The 22511-nt window shown below is 36.2% G+C and overlaps 1 protein-coding gene across 2 annotated transcripts in view; it reads right to left on the reverse strand.

Annotated features, from left to right (window-relative positions):
• The window catches only part of WDR70 (WD repeat domain 70), a 284820-nt gene that overhangs the window by 92273 nt on the left and 170036 nt on the right, over positions 1-22511 (reverse strand). For both annotated transcript variants that reach the window (XM_001499471.6, XM_070245899.1), the window contains exon 10: positions 6746-6920. In XM_001499471.6, coding sequence (XP_001499521.1) covers positions 6746-6920 — 175 coding nt within the window. The remainder of the gene's footprint in view (positions 1-6745; positions 6921-22511) is intronic.

Consider the following 22511-nt stretch of genomic DNA (forward strand, 5'->3'; position numbering starts at 1 on the left):
AAATAATTAAATCCAAGTCAGCAAAGTAAAGACGGTAAAGAACATTAACTATTCAGGTTAAAGGGCAAGGAAAGAGAAAGACTGTTGAAATCTCAATTTACTGGTAATAAGGTGAAATGTAAATGCACAAAATATTAATTTATTTTTAACGGCTATGTGATATATTCTATAGAATTTTTAATAAATATTTTGGATAGTCTTTTATTAACAAACATTTAAACAGCCTCTAATTTTTTCCTATTAAAAAAAAAAAAAAGAGCAGTAACCTGGTTGCACAGGGTGGAAGAGGGAATTGCAGGATAAACCAGTTCATCTTTCACAGGCTTCCACGGCCACAGCTGAGGTTCCAGCCTCTCTAGTTATCGAAGTCAATTACCATTCATGTTTCTAACTAACACATGCGTCTTGACTTCTCGTTTCTGCTGTGGTCTCCTCTCTTAATTCTCTTTGTCCATGTGGGTTTATGCTTTTAAAAATGCCTTTTCAGTCATTTTAGTGGAGTTTTAGGAGGGAGCAGAATTGAATAAATGAGTTTAACTTCAGAGGCTGCAAGTAATTCCACACAATCTTGGTGGTTTATTTGCGTTTTGAATCAATGATACACTTTTTTGAAAAGTTTGAAAAGTACACACGTCAAAAATACTACAGAATAATTTGTATGCCAGACGCTTTCTCTTGAACGTTTGTAAAAAAAAGTTATTATGATTCATATATCTACTTAGGCTTACTAACCAATGGATATAGAGCATTCTTATTTATTGATGGCAGCTGTATTTTCATACATTGCATGAATGCTTTAGCAGGGGTCTATATTCTTATTTTCCTAAACCATACTTTTAGTTACAAAGAAATCTGTTAAACTCAGACGCATGACACTTTCACAGCCTTAGTTAAACAGCATCCTGAGATGTAACCTCATCATTCTACTAAAACTGTAAATCATCTGGGAGCTAAAGAGAAAAAGGAGGAAGAAGACCAACAGTTATTGACAACCTGTTACGTGCCAGTCCTGTTCTGGGTGCTTTAAATACGTCACCTAATACAATTCTCAAGATGTGACAGGTTGGAGATCTTGCCCTCACTTCATGAATAGGGAAAATAAGGTGTAGAGAGCTTAGGAAACTCAGGACTGATGGACAGAAAGTTCCAAGTAATGTATAATGTAATTGTATGTCTCAGGTGTCATTTACAAAATGTGTTATAGAAATATGCAGTAGACTTTGAGCTGTCCGTATCTATTTTTCCAGACTCCCAGTATTAGGCCTAATGAAGAGACAAAAATCTATATTTGAATTTTTAATATTGTTCTTTATATTTTTTACAAAGATACACTATTTTTTCCCAAAGAAAGAAACCAGAACCATTTTCTAAATCACTTGATTCTTAAAAATTGTCTAAAAAATAAAATATTGTTTTTGCCTCTATAATGTAGTTCTCTCCCCCCTGTAGTTAATACTTCACTGCTTTAACCTGAACAACGCATATTGGGTAAAAGCTGTAGATTAAGTGATGAGTCCTTGCAGGAAGAAGAGAAAAGATCTTTTTGTCTTTGGTCTTATTCTTAGTGAGGTAGTAGGTGCTCAAAAATACCAGGTGAAATGTTCCTGACCTAGCTAGCTAGCTAGATAGATACAGATATAGAGATACGGAGAAAAGTACAGAAGGATACATACCAGGTAATTTACAAGCAATATAGGGTAGAAACAGAACAATGAGAGTCGAAAGGAGAGGTAATTAAATAAAAGAAGAAGAATAGTAACAATAACAATAAATTTTTTGAAAAGTGTATATTCATGTTTATAAACTTATGATTCTATTTAAATAAAGAGATTTTGAAAAAAGCAAATTAGGGCTATATCTATTCACTTACAAGGTTGTCCATGTTGCTTTCAAGCAAATTGCAAATTCTTTCTCTATATAAAAACAAGCAAAAATGTTTAACCTGTTTATATACATATTAATAAAAGGAAAGGTGTAAAAGGACATAAATCAACCTAATCTTAACATGGGTCACCTGACAGTGATTGGAGACATTTAAAGATTTGTCGTGCACTGGACGTAAGCTACTATTGGTGACTTTATTTCCTGTATTGTCTCTTCTTCACGTTCTCCTATTCACTAGGGGCTTACTTATCTCCTGATGTGATTACCAATTTTTGTCCCAACTTTCTGTGATCCACACCAATCATTCTCTAGATTGGCTGAGAGAGTGTGGGCACTGATCAACCACTGAGCTGGAGAAATGTCTCTGCAGGATCTCGTAGGCTTGAGCCTTTTCTGGTAAAGGGGTGTAGCGTGTCACCATTTTCCCAAAAGGGACAGCCCCAGAATCTGGGCTGGGACTGCAAGCCAAAAGAGCAGTAGGAGGCAGTCAGGTGGAGAGCGGGTCAAATTGCTACAAGTACCCTATTGCCAAATCAAATTTTAAATGTTATTCCTTCCCATCACCTGTGTCCAGGGAAGGCAAAACTCCAGGTGAAACTCCATGAATACGATGGATCCTCATTTTCCTGCCAAAATCCTTGTCTACAAATAGTGATTGCAATACAAGTAAATACAGCATGTTCTTTTAGTACAGAGTCTAGCATACTGCATATTGTAGATTCTTGATAGATATTAAAGAGCAGCAACACTGCTTTGAGCAAAATACGTCCAAAGAATTTGGTAGGTGATTTTATATGAACAGAAGAAGTCAGTAGGTATTCCTAAGACTATACATGCTGGAATATTTTAAAAGTTAGAAATTATACCTGAGAGAGAGATGAAAACAGTTTTTAAAAATCTACCTATGTTATCAAAGACCTAAAGATTAGGCCTGAGACAATAAGTCTTTTGGAAGAGAATATAGGCAGTACACTCTTTGACATTAGTTTCAAAAGAATCTTTTCGGACACTGTAACTCCTCAGTTGAGGGAAACAATAGAAAGAATAAACAAATGGGACTTCATCAGACTAAAGAGCTTCTTCAAGGCAAGGGAAAACAGGATTGAAACAAAAAAACAGCTCACTAATTGGGAAAAAATATTTATAAGCCACTTATCCGACAAAGGGTTAATCTCCATAATATACAAAGAACTCACACTGCTTAACAACAAAAAAACAAACAACCCGATCAAAAAATGGGCAGAGGACATGAACAGACATTTCTCAAAAGAAGATATGAATATGGCCAATAGACACATGAAAAGATGTTCATCATCGCTAATCATCAGGGAAATGCAAATCAAAACTACACTAAGATATCACCTTACACCGCTTAGATTGGCAAAAACATCCAAAACCAAGAGTGACAAATGTTGGAGAGGTTGTGGAGAAAAAGGAACCCTCATACACTGTTGGTGGGAATGCAAACTGGTACAGCCACTATGGAAAACAGTATGGAGATTTCTCAAAAAGTTAAAAATAGAAATACCCTATGACCCAGCCATCCCATTACTGATGTCAGAAATCTCAAGAGTCCGTTGCACCCCTATGTTCATCGCAGCATTATTTACAATAGCCAAGACGTGGAACCAGCCTACATGCCCAGAAACTGATGACTGGATAAAGAAGATGTGGTATATATACACAATGGAATACTACTCAGCCATAAAAAAAGACAAAATTGGCCCATTCACAACAGCGTGGATGGACCTCGAGGGTATTACGTTAAGCGAAATAAGCCAGTCAGAGAAAGACAAACTCTATATGACCCCACTCATAGGTGGAAATAAGTATATTGATAAGGAGATCTGATCGGTGGTTACCAGGGAAAAGGGGGGGTGGGGGGAGGGCACAGAGGGGGAAGTGGTGTACCCACAACATGACTAACAAAAATGTACAACTGAAATCTCACAAGGTTATAATCTATCATAACATTAATAAAAAAAAAATAATAAAAAAAAATAAAAAATAAAAAAATCTACCTATGTTAATACAGATTGTGTATTTACACATCATTAAGGATGTACCCTAAATTATCTTAATATCTACCTAGCTCTCTCTTTCTCATATCTGTATCTTATTATGTTTTCAAATAACTAGAATAGTTTGTTATGCTACTATTTTTTTTTTTTTTTTGAGGAAGATTAGCCCTGAGCTAACATCCGCTGCCAATCCTCCTCTTTTTGCTGAGGAAGACTGGCCCTGAGCTAACCTTTGTGCCCATCTTCCACCACTTTATATGTGGGACACCCACCACAGCATGGCTTGCCAAGTGGTGCCATGTCCACACCTGGGATCTGAACCGGCAAACCCCAGGCCGCCAAAGCGGAATGTGCAAACTTAACCACTGTGCCACCAGGCGGGCCCCTACGCTACTATTTTTCAATGTCTCCTTAGAAACAAACTGACAATCTCATTTTATCTTACCTTTTCAGAACACATTCATTCACTCATTCATTCAACAAATATTTATTCAGGATCTCCTGTATATTAGGCATTGTTCTTTGCTCTGGGAACATAGCCGGGAGCAAAATAGACAGTAATCCTTTCTCTCATGGAACCAGTATCCTACTGGAGGAAAACAGCCAATAAACAAGGAAGTAAAAGATACAGTATAGTATGTCAGATGGTAATCAGGACTATGGAAGAAAATAAGAGGGATAAAGAATACCACTCAAGGGGGGAAGGCTGCAATTATATATATATGGTGGAGTCAGGGAAGGCCTTGCAGAGAAGGGAAAATTTCAGCAAAGAACTGAAAGAGGTGAGGGGAAAAAGCCATATGAACACCTAGGAGAAGAGTGTTACAGGCTGAGGGGTTCAACACATGCAAAGGCCCTGAGTCAGGGTGCATGCTGTTACCCCTCCAGTGTCATCTCCCCATATTCTGCACCTCCCTCACTTTACTCCAACCAAGCACTGGCCTCCTTGCTGTTGCTTAGATATATGCTGGTGATTGGAGGTTGAGGGGCCAGGGAGGCAGTGCAGACCTATAAAAGCTCCTCTGAAGAGACAGCCTTCTTGCCAAACTGAAAAACACTCCATCACCATATGACTGAAACGGACGTGGAGCAAACACTCCTCTTGAGCAGCAATGTCCAACAGAACTTTCTGCAATGATAGGAATGTTCTCTATCTGTGCTGTTCAGTAAGTAGCCACTAGACACATGTGTTATTGGGCATGTGAAAACTGGCTAGTATGACTGAGAAACTGAAATTTTAATTGTATTTTATCTTAATTTAAATTGAAATAGTCGAATGTGGCTAATGGCTACCATACATACATAGAACACAGGAATTTATCATTAATAGACAGACACCTTACTTCTAAACAAAGAAATATGTTTCATTTAATTTGCTAAAGTTGAAGCTGGTCTATTGAGAATTCTATGATTAAATATGACAATTATGATAGCTTTACTGAATTGCCACAAAAAGTATGTATTAGCCCTCATTTACCATGTAATTCTTTGGGTACTGTGTGAAAAACTACTGCCATTAGGTTTTCTGACCTCAGCTTTAGTGTTTCCCTGTGGATGATTTATTATCATTATTATTATTGTTATTATTATAAATTTTTTAAAAATCTGCTTTTAAATCAAGCTGTGTTTCCTGCTAGCAAGTTTTTTCTTCTCAATTTTATTTGTCTTCAGGTGACGCACATTTACACGCAAATGTAAAAATATGAATAAAAATATAATGAACAGGATATGGTATAATAAGCTATACATTCATGTATTATTAAATTCTAACAAAACAGAACCAAAGACTGTGATCAGCAGAACGGCTTAAAAGATTTTTGGGGAGGAAACTGGCATTCAAATAGCTTTGTTTCTAAAAAACTGGAAATAGGAAATACTCACTATTCCAAGAGACATGCAAGGCCAATCTTTAAGAGCTATACTCAACTTTATGAAAATATATAGGTTCTAAGAAAAAGGCATATATACACGCACTATACCAAACACACCACTAGTAAAGCTACACAAGAAAACTTCATGTTTCAGAATTTCTATGTTTAAATCAACAGCACCCAGAGACGATGAAAGCCAGTTACTAAAAAATTTATTGCTTAGTAAAATCTCAGTTTACAATTCAAAGGATTTTAAAAATCTCTGTGCTGTTATGAAGCTTTATGGGGTTTACAGTGGAGATGAAAACAGAAATAAAAAGATCTGACAAACAGAAAATGCCAGAGATATTTCCAGCATTATCAACATGGATTCTTTTTCCCCTATCATTACCTTTCACCTTATTCCAAGAAAACTAACTTTAACTCATCTGCCTGAAAAGACAACTATGCTTCCTGGGGTCCCTTTCAAAATGTAAATGTTTGATGGGCAATTTTATTTGGAAGAATATTATCTTCATAATTTTTTTAAAGAACTAAAATGTAAACTCCATGAGGGCAGGAATTTTGGATGATGTGCAGTACTCCCAGTGCCTAGAACAGTGCCTGCCATATAGTACGTAGTTTTCTAGTTCTCTGTTTAGTCTTGCTTCATATTACTGTCAAACCTTCATTTTCAAAATCAAGTATACTGAGATGCCACATAATAAACTGAACTGTGCTTTTTAAATTTTATACCAAAAGATCTAATTTATTTTAAAAAAAGAATGTAATACGCATTGGAAAATACTCGGCTGGAATGTTTGCTGAAATACTGTTTACTGCAAAAGTCCCAATGTTTTATCAACTAACACTGAAGTTTAAATTAGGGCTAAACTCAGGAAATTGACCTTCATAATATTTTAACATGATGTTTGTCTTTATAAGGTGGTTTTCTTCTAAGAATAGCGGACTTAAATGTCCTTGACTTACAGTCAAATTTCGGTCCCAAATCTGTATGCTTCCATTCTGGCAGGCAGCTGCAATGAGGTTTCCATCTCTACTATATGTGCACGTGGTGGGAATTACTTTTTTACCCTGCATTGTCCGTGGTTTAAACACGCTTCTTTGCTTCCTTGGATTTTCTACTTCCCATGTCCTCACAGTCCTAAAAAGAATAAGGAAATTTTCATTTACAAAAAAGAAAGGAGTTTAAAATACAAAAGAGCACATAAAGACAGCTTCACCTTTTAAGCATATAAACCTAATAATTATTTTAAAATAAAATAAAATGTGCACCATAAAACATTCCCCATCTGTAAATGAGGTTACTCACTGAAATAAAGTAAAGCATCCAAATCGTGGTGTCATCAAATCAAACAGCAAGTGGCAAATTCTACTTCAAATCTATCAGCTATTAGTTCTGACCCTCTAAAGCAGTGGCCTCCAAACAATTCTGACTATACACTCTGATCAGTAAAACTGTTGAACATACACCTCCTATACACACACATTAATATCTAAATTACTTACATGTGCTAATGTGCCGTTATATAACATACACCAGAAAACACACTGAAAAAGTAAGTCACTAAAAAAGAATGCTGTCCTGCTCTAGGGCCCAGGCAAAGATCTCATGCCTCTGGGGGAGTAATAAAAATAAAGCTGTCTGCCCCTGAGTTTTCACCAAGTAACAAGCAACAGCAGTCTAGAGCTGAAGCGGGGACAAGACTCCCTCCCACTCACAGTCCCAGGCAAAGGATTACTGCCACTGAGGGAGGCTAGAACAAAATCTATATGACCAAGAGAGAGAGAAAACACCCACAATACACAGCCAAACAAAAAAGAGTTCAGCCACTTCTTGGCAGAAATTATCCAAGCTAAACCACTATGGAACATCTCTAAAGTTTTTAAAGAAAAAAACTGTAAATTCTATACTCTATAGCCAATGAAAATATATTTCAAAAATAAGGTGACATGAAGACTTTTTCAGGTGAAGAAAAGCTGAGACAATTCATTTCCACCAGATACATACTACAAGAAATGTTAAAGGAAGTTCTTCAGGAAAAACAAATAGGACACAAATGGAAACCTGCATCTACACAAAGAAATGAAGAGTGCCAAAAATGGTACAAATGAGAGAAAATGTAAAAGACATTTAAAAGAATGTTTAAATCTCTTTAAAAGATAAATGGCTATAAAGCAAAAATAATATATTGTGAAGTTTTAAGATAAACAGTTCAAGTAAAAATGTATGACAACAGTAGTACAAAGGTTGGGAGGGAGAGATGGAAGCATACAGTTTTATACTATACTTGAAATAGTAAAATATTATTAGAAGAGAAACTTTGATACATTGAAGATGTATATTATAAATCCTAGAGCAATCACTAACACATTTTTAATAATGAATACATAATAATGGAGATAAAATGGAAACAAAAATTAATCCCATCAAAACCAGGAAGAGATAAAAAAGAACTATGGGATAAATATAAAACAAATAGCAACATGGTAGATTTCAATCCAACCTCATCGATAATTACATTAATTTGAAGTGGCCTAAAAACTCTAATTAATAAAGCAAAGACTGTCAGATTGGATTAGATAAAAGCAAGACTCAGCAGATTTTGTCTTTAAAAAACACAAAAAAGCCTCTAAAGACTTAGAGACATTAGTAGTAAAAGGACGGGGGAAAATGATGTACCATGTAAACATAATCAAAGAAAGCTGGAGTGACCATATTAATACCAAAGTTGACTTCAGAACAAGGATAAAACTAGAGACAAAGAGGAAAATTTCATAATGATAAAGTCAACTGATCAAGAAGACACAACAATCCTAAATGCATATGCCCCTAATAACAAAGCTTCAAAATATAAAAACTTAATAGAAATAAAAGAAGAAAGAGCAAATCCATACCTATAGCTGTACACTTCAACACTCTTCTCTCAGTAACTGATAGAACAAGTAGATCCCTCCTCTCCCCCCCCCAAAAAAATCAGTAAAGGTATAGAAAACCTCAAAAACAAGTTGAGCTACCAAAGAAGTTGAGCTAAGTAACATTTATATAACACTTCACCCAACAACAACTGAATGTTCATTCTTTTCAGGTACACACTGAACATTCAACAAGATAGACCATATTCTGGGCCATAAAACAAATCTAAACCACTAAAAATGACCAAAATCATATAAAGTATGCATACTGTCAGAAAATAAAATTAAATAAGCAGTCAATAATAGAAATGTATCTGGAAATATATCTTTTCCATAACATTTAGAAACTAATAGAAACAATTTTAAATAATCCATGGGTCAAAGAAAAAAATCACAAGGGGTATTAGAAAGTACCTTGAATCCAACAAATGTGAAAATAGAATATTTCAAAATTCATAGTATTCAGCTAAGCAGAGCACAGAAAGAAAATAAAGCATTAACTATATATAAAAAGAAAGACCTCAAATCAATGACTTAAGATTCAATCTTAAGAAACTAGAAAAAGAGAAAGTTAAACCCAAACAAACAAAAAGAAGGAAATGATGAAATTGAGAGTACAAATGACTAAAATAGAAAATGGAAAAACAGTAGAGAAAACAGAAGCTGGCTCTTTGGGAAGATCAATAAAATTAATAAACCTCTAGCTGGATTGATGAAAAAAACAAAAATTGGAGACAATATCAAACACTAATATTTTGAATGAAAGAGAGGATATCACTATAGAGCTTAACAACATTAAAAGGATAATAAAGGAATTTTATGAACAAATTTATATAAGTAAATTTGATAATTTAGGTGAAATGGACAAATTTCATTGAACGATACAAACTACAAAAGCTCATTCAATAAGAAATAACTGGAATATTCCTATATGACTAAAAAAGCTGAAAACATAGTTTAAAATCTTCCAATGAGGAAACTCTAGATAGCTTCACTGTTGAATTCTACCAAGCAAGCAAGAAATAATAATACCAACTCTAAACAAACTCTTCTGGAAAATAAAAGAGGAAACACTTCTCAGCTCCTTGTATAAGGCCAGCATCACCCTGATGCCAAAGCCAAAGTCACCACAAAAAAAGGAAACTATGGATCCATATCCCCAAGAAACAGAGACACAAAAATCCTTGACAAAATATCAGCAAATTCAAACTAGCAGTGTATAAAAATGATACTACATCATGATTAACTGGTATTTAAACCAGGAATACAAAGAAGGATTGAAAGGACTGAAAACTAAACAATATAATGTTTAATAGAAAATTAAACATATCAACAGACTAAAAAAGAAAAAAGACATGTGATCATCTCAATCAATGCAAGACAAGCATTTGAAAAAAACGTCCACATTCATTCACAATAAAAAACTTTCAGGGGGCTGGCCCCGTAGCATAGTGGTTAAGTTTAGCATGCTCTGCTTCAGTGGCCTGGGTTCAAGGGTTCAGATCTCAGGCGCAGACATACACCACTCATCAGCCATGCTGTGGTGGCAACCCACATATAAAATGGAGGAAGGCTGGCACTCAGGGCTAATCTTCCTCAGCAAAAAACAAAAAAAACACCCACCTCTCAGAAAATGAGCAATAGGATGGAACTTTCTCAACCTGATAGAGGACAACTATGAAAAACTTACAGGTAATTTAATTAAAGAGAATGACTGAATGCTTTCCTCTTATGCTTGAGAACAAAGCAATGATGTCTAGCTCTCATCGTTTCTTTATACTGGCATTGCCAGCCAGTGAAATAAGGCAAATAAAAGAAATTAAAGGCTTACAGACTAGAAAGAAGAAACAAATCTGTCTTTATTAAGAGACCACATAATCATCTATAGAAAACCCCAAGAATTTGCTCCTAGAATGCTACTAGATTTTGCTTTCTACTGATTAGCAGTAAACAATTGGATGTTGAAATTGTGAAAATAATACCATTTAAACAGCACAAATAAATATGGAATCTGGCAAGGTATGTTTACTATTTGTACACCAAAAACCATAAAACATTTCTAAGACAAATGAAAGAAGATCTGCATAAATGAGAAAATATGCTGTATTCATGGATCAGAAGAGTCAACATTGTTTAGATTTCAATTCTCCCCTAATTAATCTTTAGATTCAATGCAATCTCAATCAAAACTCCAGCAGGGTTTCTTTGGAGTAGAAGTTCAGTAAGCTGATTCTAAAACCCACATGGAAACGCAAACAACTTGGAACAGCCTAAATAATTTTTTAAAAGAACAAAACTAGGAACTTACTCTACCCAGGTTCCCATATTACCTTCTAACTCTGTCTTATAACATAAATCATATAAGTTGTATTCAAGCATGTTAACATCTATTTCTTATGGGCCAGCCCTGGTGGCCTAGTGACTAAGTTCAGCGTGCTCCGCTTTGGTGGCCCAGGTTCAGTTCCCAGGCGCAGACCTACACCACTCATCTGTCAGTGGCCATACTATCACAGAGGCTTACATACAGGAAAAGAAGAGGCAGAATGGCAATAGATGTTAGCTCAGGGTGAATCTTCCTCAGTAAAAAGAGGAAGATTGGAAATAGATGTTAGCTCAGGGTGAATCTTCCTCAGAAAAAAAAATGTATTTCTTCTACAAGAAGAGGTCCTTGAGAGCAAGCGTGCTTTTTTTTGTTTTTAATCTTTGTTTGCCTAGGATCTGCACCATCTCTTGAACATAACAGGAACATAACACATATTAGGTCCTCAATAAACATTTGTTGAATAAATGACAGAAATTCACTGCTTATCTAAATATTTTAGAAAGCAACTTTATTGAGGTATAATCAACTTACAATGAAATGCAATTGATTTTTAAATGTATAGATTTCAAATAGCCAGCATTTTCTGTCAAATATTTATGATTTATTCCAAATGAAGGTTTTTTTCTTTTTTAATAACTTTCACATGTCTTTCCCCTAAGCTGTGCTTGGGAACTTAATTGTTTAACATTATCAAACCCTAGTTTTCACAGCTGTCAAACCCCGTGCCTGACATAAGATTGAACTAACTCAATTTTATAAACTACTGGCTAGCAAGATGTAAGCTCAAATAAGGGTTTGGGAACTGTACACAGAAACAAGAGAAGGGCACCTTAGAACTCCAGGATTTAAAGCAACCTAGTAAGGAGCCAGGAGACTTAACTTCAGTGTTACAAGACACTTTGACAGCTAGAAGCCATAAGCAACATGACAGATCCTGTTAGCAGCATTCTCCAACATCCATTCTGCTTTCTTCTCAAAGGTCCGTATTTCCCAGCCTCTCTTGCAGCTAGATGTGATGAAACATGGCAACTATGTTTTGACCAATGCAGTGTAAATGGAAGAGTAGTGTAGGACTTTAGGAAAGTGTCTAAAAGAAGGTAACAGACCGTTCTTCATCCCCTCTTGTTTACTTCCTCCTCTGCCAGCACTCTAGAAATGATGCTGAGCTCAAGAAGCATCTTATCAGAGCAACAAAATAGAAGGAACCTTGGTCTTTGACGACACTAGAAGCACCAAACCAACTCTGGAGTGCCTGTGTCTAGACTTCTCTTACTGAGAGACAGACAGACAGGCAGACAGATGGATGGACAGATAAATAGATACAGGGATAGAAAGAAAGATAGATAAAATTTAGTGGGGTATAACATACAATGAAATTCATCTTTTTTGTTTGTTTGTTTTTGGTTAGGAAGATTGGCCCTGAACTAATATCTGTTGTCAATCTTCCTCTTCTTGCTTGAGAGAGATTAGCCCTGAGCTAACATCTGTGCCAGTCTTTCTCCATTCTATACGTGGGTTGCCGTCATAGCATGGTTGGATGAGCAGTGTGTAGATCTGTGCCTGGGATCCGAACCCATGAACCCCAGGCCACCAAAGTGGAGCACACAAACTTAACCACTATGCCACCAGGCTGGGCCCCAAATTCATCATTTTAAATGTTCAGTTCTGTGAGTTTTGACAAATGCATAGTTCTATCACTCCAAAAATTCCCCTTATGTTGTCTCTTTATAAAACCCCCTCCCCTCCCAAGTTTTAACCCTTGGCAACCATTGACCTGCTTTGTATCTCCATAGGTATGTCTTTTCCAATATTATATAGTAGGAATCATACTGTATGTAGCCTTTTGACTCTGGCTTCTTTAATTTAGCATAATATATTTGAGTTGTTATATATATCAGTAGTATATTCTTTTGTGTTGCTAAAAAACATCCCATCATATGGATATACTACATTTTGTTTATCCATTCACTAAATCAAGGATATTAGGTTGTTTCCAGTTTGAGGTGACTATGAATAAAGTCACTATAAATATTCATGTACAGTTTTTTGGGGTTTTGTTTGGGGTTTTTTGTAAAAATAAGTTTTCATTTCTCTTGGCTAAATACCTAGAAATGGGATTACTAGTCAGATGGGAATTGTATGTTTAACTTTATTAAAAACTGCTTATAGTTTCTTAAAAACTATTTTCCAAAGTAGCTGTTCCATTTTGCATTCTCACCAGTAATGTATGAGAGTTCCAATTGCTCCATACCCTTTACAGCACTTGGTATTATCAGTTGCTGTTTTTTAAGCCATTCTAATAGGTGTGTATTGGTATTGTGATTTTAATTTACATTTCCTAAATGACTAACGACCTTGAGAATCTTTCCACATACTATTTGCTATCCATTTCTCTTCTTTGGTGAAGTGTCTCTTGAAATCTCTTGCTCATTTTAAATATTTACTTGTTTATTTTCTTATTATTGTACTTAGACAGTTCTTTTGATATTCTAGATACAAGTTCTTTATCAGATATGTGTCTGGCAAATATTTTCCAAATCTGTAGCTTACCTTTTCATTTTTTTTAAACAGTCTTTCAAATAGCAGATGTTCTATATTTTAATAAAGTTCTACCTACCAAATTTTTTTATATCATATCTAACAAATCTTTGCCTAACCCAAGGTCATAGAAATTCTCCTATGTTTTCTTCAAGAAGTTTTATATTAAGTTTTACAACTAGGTCTATGATCTATTCAAATTAGTTTTTATATGTGGTATGAAGTCAAGGTTTGTTTTTTTTTTTTTGCATGTGGATATCCAATTGTTCCAGCACCATATGTATCTGAGCATCATAAAACCTTACCCTCTACTAAACGTATTCTGTATTGCTTGTCTCTTATCTCCATTCACTATGCTTCCCATATTTAATATGCACAAAAAGTTGAGACATACCTCGGTGCCTTTTTTTCCACCCTCAGCTCTGCAATAGTGGGGATAAATTACAATAGTTCCTCTTTTTTTTTATGACTGAACATCTAGAAAAGTCAGATGACATTTTAGAATTACGATACGAAAAGCCCACACAAGTATTACATATCCTTATCACTATCTGGCTTGTTTAAAGTCCTTCATCTCTAAAACTGGGATAATAATACTATCCACGAGGGGTTGGGAGGACTAAACGAGATAAGGGATGTAAATGTGTCTAGAATAGTACTTGGAACACAGTAGGCACTCAATAAATACTAGTTCCTTTCTGCTCCTCCTCTTAGACCATAAGTAAAATATTAAAGCTAATAAATCCAACAACCAAGTATGTTCCATTATTTCAGTGGTATATTAACAGGTTGAGCCAGTTATCAAAATAACAGAAAGGAAAAAAAGCAGCTAACCTAGTATATAGATGGATGAAATATAAATTTACACAGCATCTGATGGTGACTAATTACACTACGGTTTTATGGCTCTGATTCTCTGAATCTATGCCTAAAAAAATGGTCGCTAAAGTGCTAGGCCATTAGGTATCTGTCAAAACATTTTATACCGAAGAACACTTATTTTGAAACTTGGAATGAGACCTAGTCTTGTAAAATTAAAACTGTGTTTCATAAAAAAAGATTTAAAAATAGAAGAAGGATCTGCCTGGGCCTTTCTGGACACACAATGAAAACACCCAGAAGACAAGAAAAAGACACAGGTGGGACATTACATTGCCCCAGGCACAAATGCTTTCTGTCTTAAAATTTTGAATTCTTTCCAGATACAAGTTCTAAACTTTCTGGCATCTGCTGCATAAATGTATCACAACATTTGGCAGAAGTCAAGGGAAGCATTAATTTTGCATGGAAATCACTTAAGAGATCTTGGTTTAATTTTTCTCGAAAGACTATACAAGCAACTCGAGTGATGTAAGAGTTTGAAACTTGCTGGCTCTCTTGGTAGAACAAATCTAACAAGAACAACCTTCTTGACAAAAATGCCCAAATTTAAGGTAGTGAAGTTCCAAAGAAATGGGAAAAATGTTCTGGCTCCTATATAATCCACAATAATTTTTATAAACACACATATACAGTAATTGCAATAAGAATACAATCGCATTTAGGAGAAATGTATTTGGTGTTAATGTTTTACAATTACAATTATTAAAGTTAGGCCTCACGAAATTTAGAGTTAGAGTAAGGAATGAATCCTCAATAAATAACCACTTATACCCTTAGATTTATGGCCATTGATTTTCAACAAAGATGCCAAAACAATTCAATGGAAAAAAAAACGGTCTTTTCAAAAAATGACGACGAGACAAAAAGGTGCAATATGGACCAAATGCAAAAAGGTGAATATGGACCTTTACTTCACATCATACAAAAATTAACTCAAAATGGATGATGAACATAAATGTGAAACTTTTAAAACATGACCTTGAATTAGGGAATGATTTCTTAGATACAACACCAAAAGCACAAATGATAAAAGGGAAAAAAAATAGATACATTGAATTTCATCAAAATTAAAAATTTATGTGCTTCAAAAGATACTAGGAAGAAAGTTTAAAGACAAGACACAGACTTGGAGAAAACATTTGTAAATCATATATCTGATAAGGGACTGGTATCTAGAATATTTAAAGTACTTTTACAATTCAACAAAGCGATAAGTGACCAACTTTTTAAATCAGCAAAAGACTTGAATACACATTTCACTAAAGAATATATACAAATGCCCAATAAGCACATGAAGAGATGCTTAACATCATTTGTCATTAAGAAAATGCAAATAAAAATCACAGTGAGATACCACTTCATGCCCACTGGATAGCTATAATAAAAAAGACAAGACAATAAGAAGTGTTGGTGAGGAAGGAAAGAAACTGGAACCCTCGTACATTATTGGTAGGAATGTAAAATGGTGGAGCCACTTTGGAAAAGTTTGGCAGCTTTGTAAAATATTAAACATAGATTTACCACACAACTCAATAATTCCACCCCAGGTATCCATCCAAGAAAACTGAAAATACATCCCCATGTGACAACTTTAACATGAATGTTCATAGAGGCATTATTCATAACAGCCAAAAACTGGAAACAACTCCTATGTCCATCAAGCGACAAATAGATAAACAAAACAAGAAACTGTCATACAATGGAAAACTACTTGGCAATAAAAACGAACAAAGTTGTGACACATACTATATATGACTTCCCTGAGGCTGCCATAACAAATAACTACAAACTGAGTGGCTTAAAACCACAGAAGTTTAGTCTCTCATAGTTCTGGAGGCCAGAAGTCTACTCCCTCTGCAGGCTCTCTGAGAGAATCCCTCCTTGCCTCTTCCAGCTTCTGGTGCCTGTCGGCACTACTTGGCTTCATTGGTTTATAATCACATCACTCCAATCTCCGCCTCTATCTTTACATGGCCCCTGTGTGTCTTCTCCTTTTCTGTCTCTTCTAAGGAGATTTGTCATTGGATTTAGGGCCCACCTGGATAATCCAGGATGACCTATCTCAAGATCCTTAACAATTACATCTGCAAAGATCTCTTTTCCAAGTACGGTAACATTCATAGGTTCCAGGAATTTGTTATGGAAGTATCTTTTCAGGGGCTACCATTTAACCCACGATACACTATAATATGGAAGAACCTCAAAAGACATTATGCTAAGTGAAAGAAGCTAGACACAAAAGGTTATATATTGTATGCTCCCATTTATCTGAAATAAAAGGGAAATATCTAGACGGAAAGCAGATTAGTGGTTGCCTACAAGCTGGGGTAGGCATGGGGATTGACTGAACATGGTTTCTTTTTAGGGTGATGGAAATGCTATAAATTAGATTGTTGTGATGGTTGCACAACTTTGTAAATATACTAAAAATCATTAAATTGCCCCATCCTCTTCTAGTTTCAGCTGGAACCAGTAGAGTTGAAAGTCTCATTAAATTCCTAGAATAACCATCAGTAATTAAACATTTCTGAGGACCACCTTAGGAAATCCTCAATGAGGAAGACAATCAAATGGAATTAGAAGAGATTCTCAATTTAAAATATATATCAATACTCTTATTAGATAAAATTACTCTCTGCTCTTATAAACCAAATAACCCTAAAGCTGTTTATGAAACTTTTTTTTTTAAAAAGATTGGCACCTGAGCTAACAGCTGTTGCCAATCTTTTTTTTTTCTTCTTCTTCTTCTCCCCAAAGTCCCCCAGTACACAGTTGTATATTCTAGTTGTAGGTCCTTCTAGTTGTGGCATGTGGGATGCCACCTCATCATGGCTTGATGAGCGGTGCCATGTCTGCACCCAGGATCTGAATCGACGAAACCCTGGGCACCGAAGCAGAGCAATTGAACTTAACCACTCAGCCATGGGGCCAGCCCCTATGAAGCACTTTTTAATCTTTTATTTCATTAAATCAAACAAAAGATCAGGGACTAGCATATAGCTTAAGAAGTAAAAGATCCTGAATTACACAGAGACTTCTAGTCCACGGGACCTGTTGGACCACTGTAGGTGAAGCAGTACTCAACAGCTTCCCACCAACATTAAATTAAAGCCCTACACTAGATGTCAAATGTTCAACTGCTTAAAGGTTTGCGTACAAATAGGAAATATATAGATATATAAATATACATTATCTATTCATACCTATTATCTCAATAAGTGACCTTAAACATAGGAAGGGAGAACAGGAAAAGGGAAGGAGGAAGGGAAGGGAAAACTACACCCTCAGATATATATCTGCATATGTTGAGACAGTAGGTTCCTTTTTCCCCCCTAACCTTTTTACTTTAACCTATCATGAAGCTCACGAGACATGTAGTATAACGTTTTAAGAGAACACTCACAGGTAGATGCTAAGGATTGTTCTGCTCAGATTTACGGCAAAAATGCTTCACAAGTATTTCAAAAGAATATATGGAGACTACCATACACCTTCTGAAATGCCAAATTAAAATCTTCCATATGGATACTTGTTTCAACTCTTTTTATTCTCTTAATACCTAGCATCGTTTTATACACATAATAGGCCTTCAACACCTGTACCAGATGTATGTAATTAAATATATATTTATATAATTAAATACATACATATTTACAATATATATTGTCATTATAATCTTTCAGTACTGCTCTACTCTTGAGTTTTCCTGAAACGTTCTTCAAAATAATCTGCTCCAATTAGTTTTTGTTGAGGCATGAGCACTGTTCCTGGCTCTGAAGAGACCAGGACTGACTAGGACAGGGCCTTTGCCTTCACAGAAATCACAGCTTAGGTGGTGGAAATAACAAACAAGCAATAAGCCATGGGGCCACAATTCAACAAATATATACTAAATACTTTCTATAAGTTAGGTATCTTGGTGGATACCTGGGGATACAAAGATGCCTGTTCTCCAAGAACACATAATCAAATGGAGGAGAAAAATTGGAAAAAAAAAAAAAAAAGACATCACCTCACGAGGCAGTACCCAGAGAAGAGAAAGAGGTAGCTCATTTGGAAACATCTGGAAAGGATTCCACAGAGGTGTGTATTTTGGGAAGAGTTGAGATTCTGCAGGTGAAATTCATAGTTGGGAGAGGGGGAGAGGGGTAAATCCTAGAAATTGGTGTAGAAAATGCAAAGATAAGGAGGCTTGCAAAAGCACAACTTATTCTAGGAACAAGTAGTTTGCTTCAACAAGAGGATGAGGCATCCAGTGGGTATAAGTGGAAGACGAGATCATAACAATAGTTGGCAATTACCAGATTGTACACGGTATCTTATGAGATATCCTGCAATTACGGGCTTTATAATCTAGGAGACTATGGAGCCACTAAATAGAGGAATGACTTAAGTTATATAATCAGATCCACATTTTAGAAAACCACTTGGGTGGCAGTGGGGAAAACTGTTTGGAGGGGACAGATCTGCAGGTTGGATAGCCCAGGGGAGAGACGACCAAGGCCTGGGCAAAGGCAATGCAGTGGGGAGGGTGTAAAAGAAAAATACTTTTGAGGAGCGCCAGGGGGTGATGCCATTCATTCAGTGAGGCAGAGTTGTGGAAGGTGTGGTGTAAGACAAAAGATAATAATATTAAAGGAGGTAAGAGCAGGTTAAGGTTCAGATCAGTTGTATGACAACCGGGTGGAGAATCTTGTATTGGGCGGGTGAAAGGAATACAAATTAGGAGTCATTAGAATGTAGACGGAGATACACCTTGCGAACTAAAGAAGGCAGACCTCCATGGAACAGACGCTTAAGGAACAGGCAGCAAAAAGGAAAAGGAGTGAGACAAGAGACAAGAAAGAAATATCAGAGGCAGGAGAGGGCAGTGTTTGGAAAGCCAAAGGAGAAAGTTTAATAGGAAAGTGTCATCGAGAGTGTCAATTCCAAAGAGATACTAAGTAAAATAAGGAGTGAAAGGCCTTCATTGGATTTAAGAGATAAAGGACATAGATGAGGTCTGCAAGAGCAATTTTGGTAGAATGACAGGGGCAGAAGTCAAAATGCTATGGAATCAGGAGTAGGAAGTGATAAGACAGAGATAGCAGGTGAAGAATGCTCCTGCATAAAATGCTATTTAAACAGACGGGAACTGATAAAACCTGGGTAGGATGAAAAGGAATGGAACTGAGGAAGAGAGGCCAAGGAGAGGACATAACATTTAATTTGACTCCTAAATAGGAAGAAGGGCTTGTGAGGTAGATTTGAAGGTGGGAATTTACGGCAGAAGGAATACCATGAGCAAAGGCCTTGAAAGGAATCATGAACAGTCTGATATAGTTAGTGTGTGTGTGTGTGTGTGCACGTGCTTGCGTGTGTGTTGGGTGGGGGGGATAATGCACAGATGTCTGGAGATGAGGATGGAAACAGGCTAGGACGGGAGTGGGAAAGGTTTTGCACATCCAGTTAGGGAGTGTGCACAGTATTCTGTAAACTTTGGGAAGCAAGAGAGAGTCAACACCAATATGGAGTTTAGGATCATGAAGGGCAGGCCTGAACTCCCATCCTAGGCAAGTGGTGTGCCCCAAAGTCTGCCTGGACTGGTGCTCCAGCAACAGGGCTTGACCCATGGCTGCAGAGTATGGAGCCAAGAAGGAATGAAGACAGTGTCCCTGACAAAGGTCCTGAACAAAGAAGAATGATGCTTTTATTAACATAAATGAAGAATTTGAGAAGAAGAGAGAAAGACACAAGAAAACAAAATTAAAATAGTAAAGATCTAGGGTTGTTAATAATAGTATATATTTCTGACCAACTGGAAATGAACATGAAGAAGTTCCTGATGGAAATCAACTCCTCTGGAGAGGGCACTAAAAACAGACAGAACAATTCTGTAATTCTACAACTGCATTTCTATGTACTTGATTGGGGAGTAAGAAATTCACAATGAATCTACCTGGGGCATAAGAGAAAGTCACTCAGTGCTAGTACGGCTAATTAATTACTCTTATAACAAATCATACGTAAATTTGATCTTAAAATGTGGAAAAACATGCAGTGTGCCTATAATTACAGATAATTGTTTACCTTATATTAAGAAGTAATATAAGTCTGTCTGGCAAGAGCAAGACAGAGCAAAACGTGTAGAGGTGGAGAATGGAGAGATATGGGGGAAGAAGAAAGAGATTATGGTAGCCAGCACAGGATAAAGTGGGTATGACAAATCTTACAGAAATCCGCCTCCACCCACCCTTTACCCGGGTGCTGCCAGGGCTCAATGGTATTTCTGGACCAACTTCTCCCTGGATATTAGCAGGTGCAGGCAGGCTTTCCAACAAGCTGCTGAAGTATGGAGCCATTATTCTTCATGACTACAGCCATTACTCTTTATTTTTTTAAATGCCTCTGAAATACAATATATATATATATATGAAATCTTAACCAATCAAGTTTTAAAACAGCAGACTCCACATCTGCAAAACAGATTCTAAAGATAAAATTTTATGTGCCAAAGAGTGATTCAGTGCAAATTTGAAAATGAGATAAATATTCTTCTTTTGAAAGGGAATGGATGGTTTGTCCTGACTGGAAAGCTAAACAATGCTTAATCAAGTTGTAAAGTTAAGTAGTGAAGTCAATTTTACTTTAGAGGTTTACACTAAAAATAGTGAATCTTTTCAATATCTCTAACAAATTAATCTACAACAGAACTCTTATACTTGGAAGATTACTTCCAGAAATCATGAATGCCAAAATGTGTTTGATAGTGAATTCAGAATACTAAACTAATAATACGAATAAAAGCTAAGATTTGGACTAATAGATAGCAAACATTTATGTGCTCATAATGAAGCAACACTGTTCTAAGCACTTATTTAATCTTCACAAAGCTGTGAATAAGGTACTGTTATTATCTCTATTTACAGGGGAAAACTAAGGCACAAAAGGATTAGGTAATAATTAATGTCAATATTCAGATAAGAGGATAATCAACTACTGCACCTACTATATGGATCCATGAAAACAGGTAAGGTCATAACAATTTTGGATTGATAAGTTATAAATACTGACGGTCCAAGTAATACTTTTACTTGAGAAAGAATACTGTAAAATTTCCATATCTATAAAACTAATGCAAAAGAAAGCTGAATATTACTTGCACTTTGCATCTTTTAGGAATAAGCAGTGGCTTTGAAAATCTCACCATTGTAAAGTATACTATGTTAACAGAAATGTAGTCCTTACTATTTAACAAAATGAATACCAACTTTTCTCTTCCAATGAAGATAATCAATGAGAAAATACTTTTTTTTTTAAAGATTGGCACCTGAGCTAACATCTGTTGCCAATCTTTTTTTCTTCTTTTTCTTCTTCTTCTTCTTCTGCCCAAAGCCCCCCGGTACATAGTTGTATACTCTAGTTGTAGGTCCTTCTGGTTGTGCTATGTGGGACGCCGCCTCAGCATGGCTTGATGAGTGGTGCTAGGTCCACGCCCAGGATCCAAGCCCTGAAACCCTGGGCCACCAAAGCGGAATGTGTGAACTTAACCACTCAGCCACGGGGCCAGCCCCAAGAAAATACATTCAAAAGGATACAAGGGTAAGAGATACCATTTACTATAATTGCCTGTCTCTGTCCCCATCTCTCATACTTTCCTATCCCCTAGACCTGTTCATAAGGTAGGCATTTTCCCCCCAAATAAGCTCTGTTAGACATTCTTAAAAAAAACCTTTAGGAGGATAAACTTTCTGTGTGTGGAGGAGGAGGAAGAGAATGTAGAAGAATCAGCAGCAGCTGATGCAGAGTTCAAAAACAGAAATAAACAGGGTGAATCCAGGAAAAGGTTTAAAACTCAGCAGATACAGTTTAAAACCTGGTGCATATGCTATGAACTACTGGGATCAAAAGAGCAGGGAGAACGACCCAAGTAGCATTTTGTCATCAGAAACAGGTCATTTGAGAAAAGGCAGAGGTGGAGACCATGCTAAGGAAGTGCTACACACAAGGACAGCCTATGCTGAAAACAGGGGTTGAAACTCAGCAAACTCTCTGAATACTCTCCAGCCTTTACAGTTACATAAAGAGACAACATAA

Source organism: Equus caballus, chromosome 21 (assembly GCF_041296265.1).
Source record: "Equus caballus isolate H_3958 breed thoroughbred chromosome 21, TB-T2T, whole genome shotgun sequence".
NCBI classification, from domain to species: Eukaryota; Metazoa; Chordata; class Mammalia; order Perissodactyla; family Equidae; genus Equus; species Equus caballus.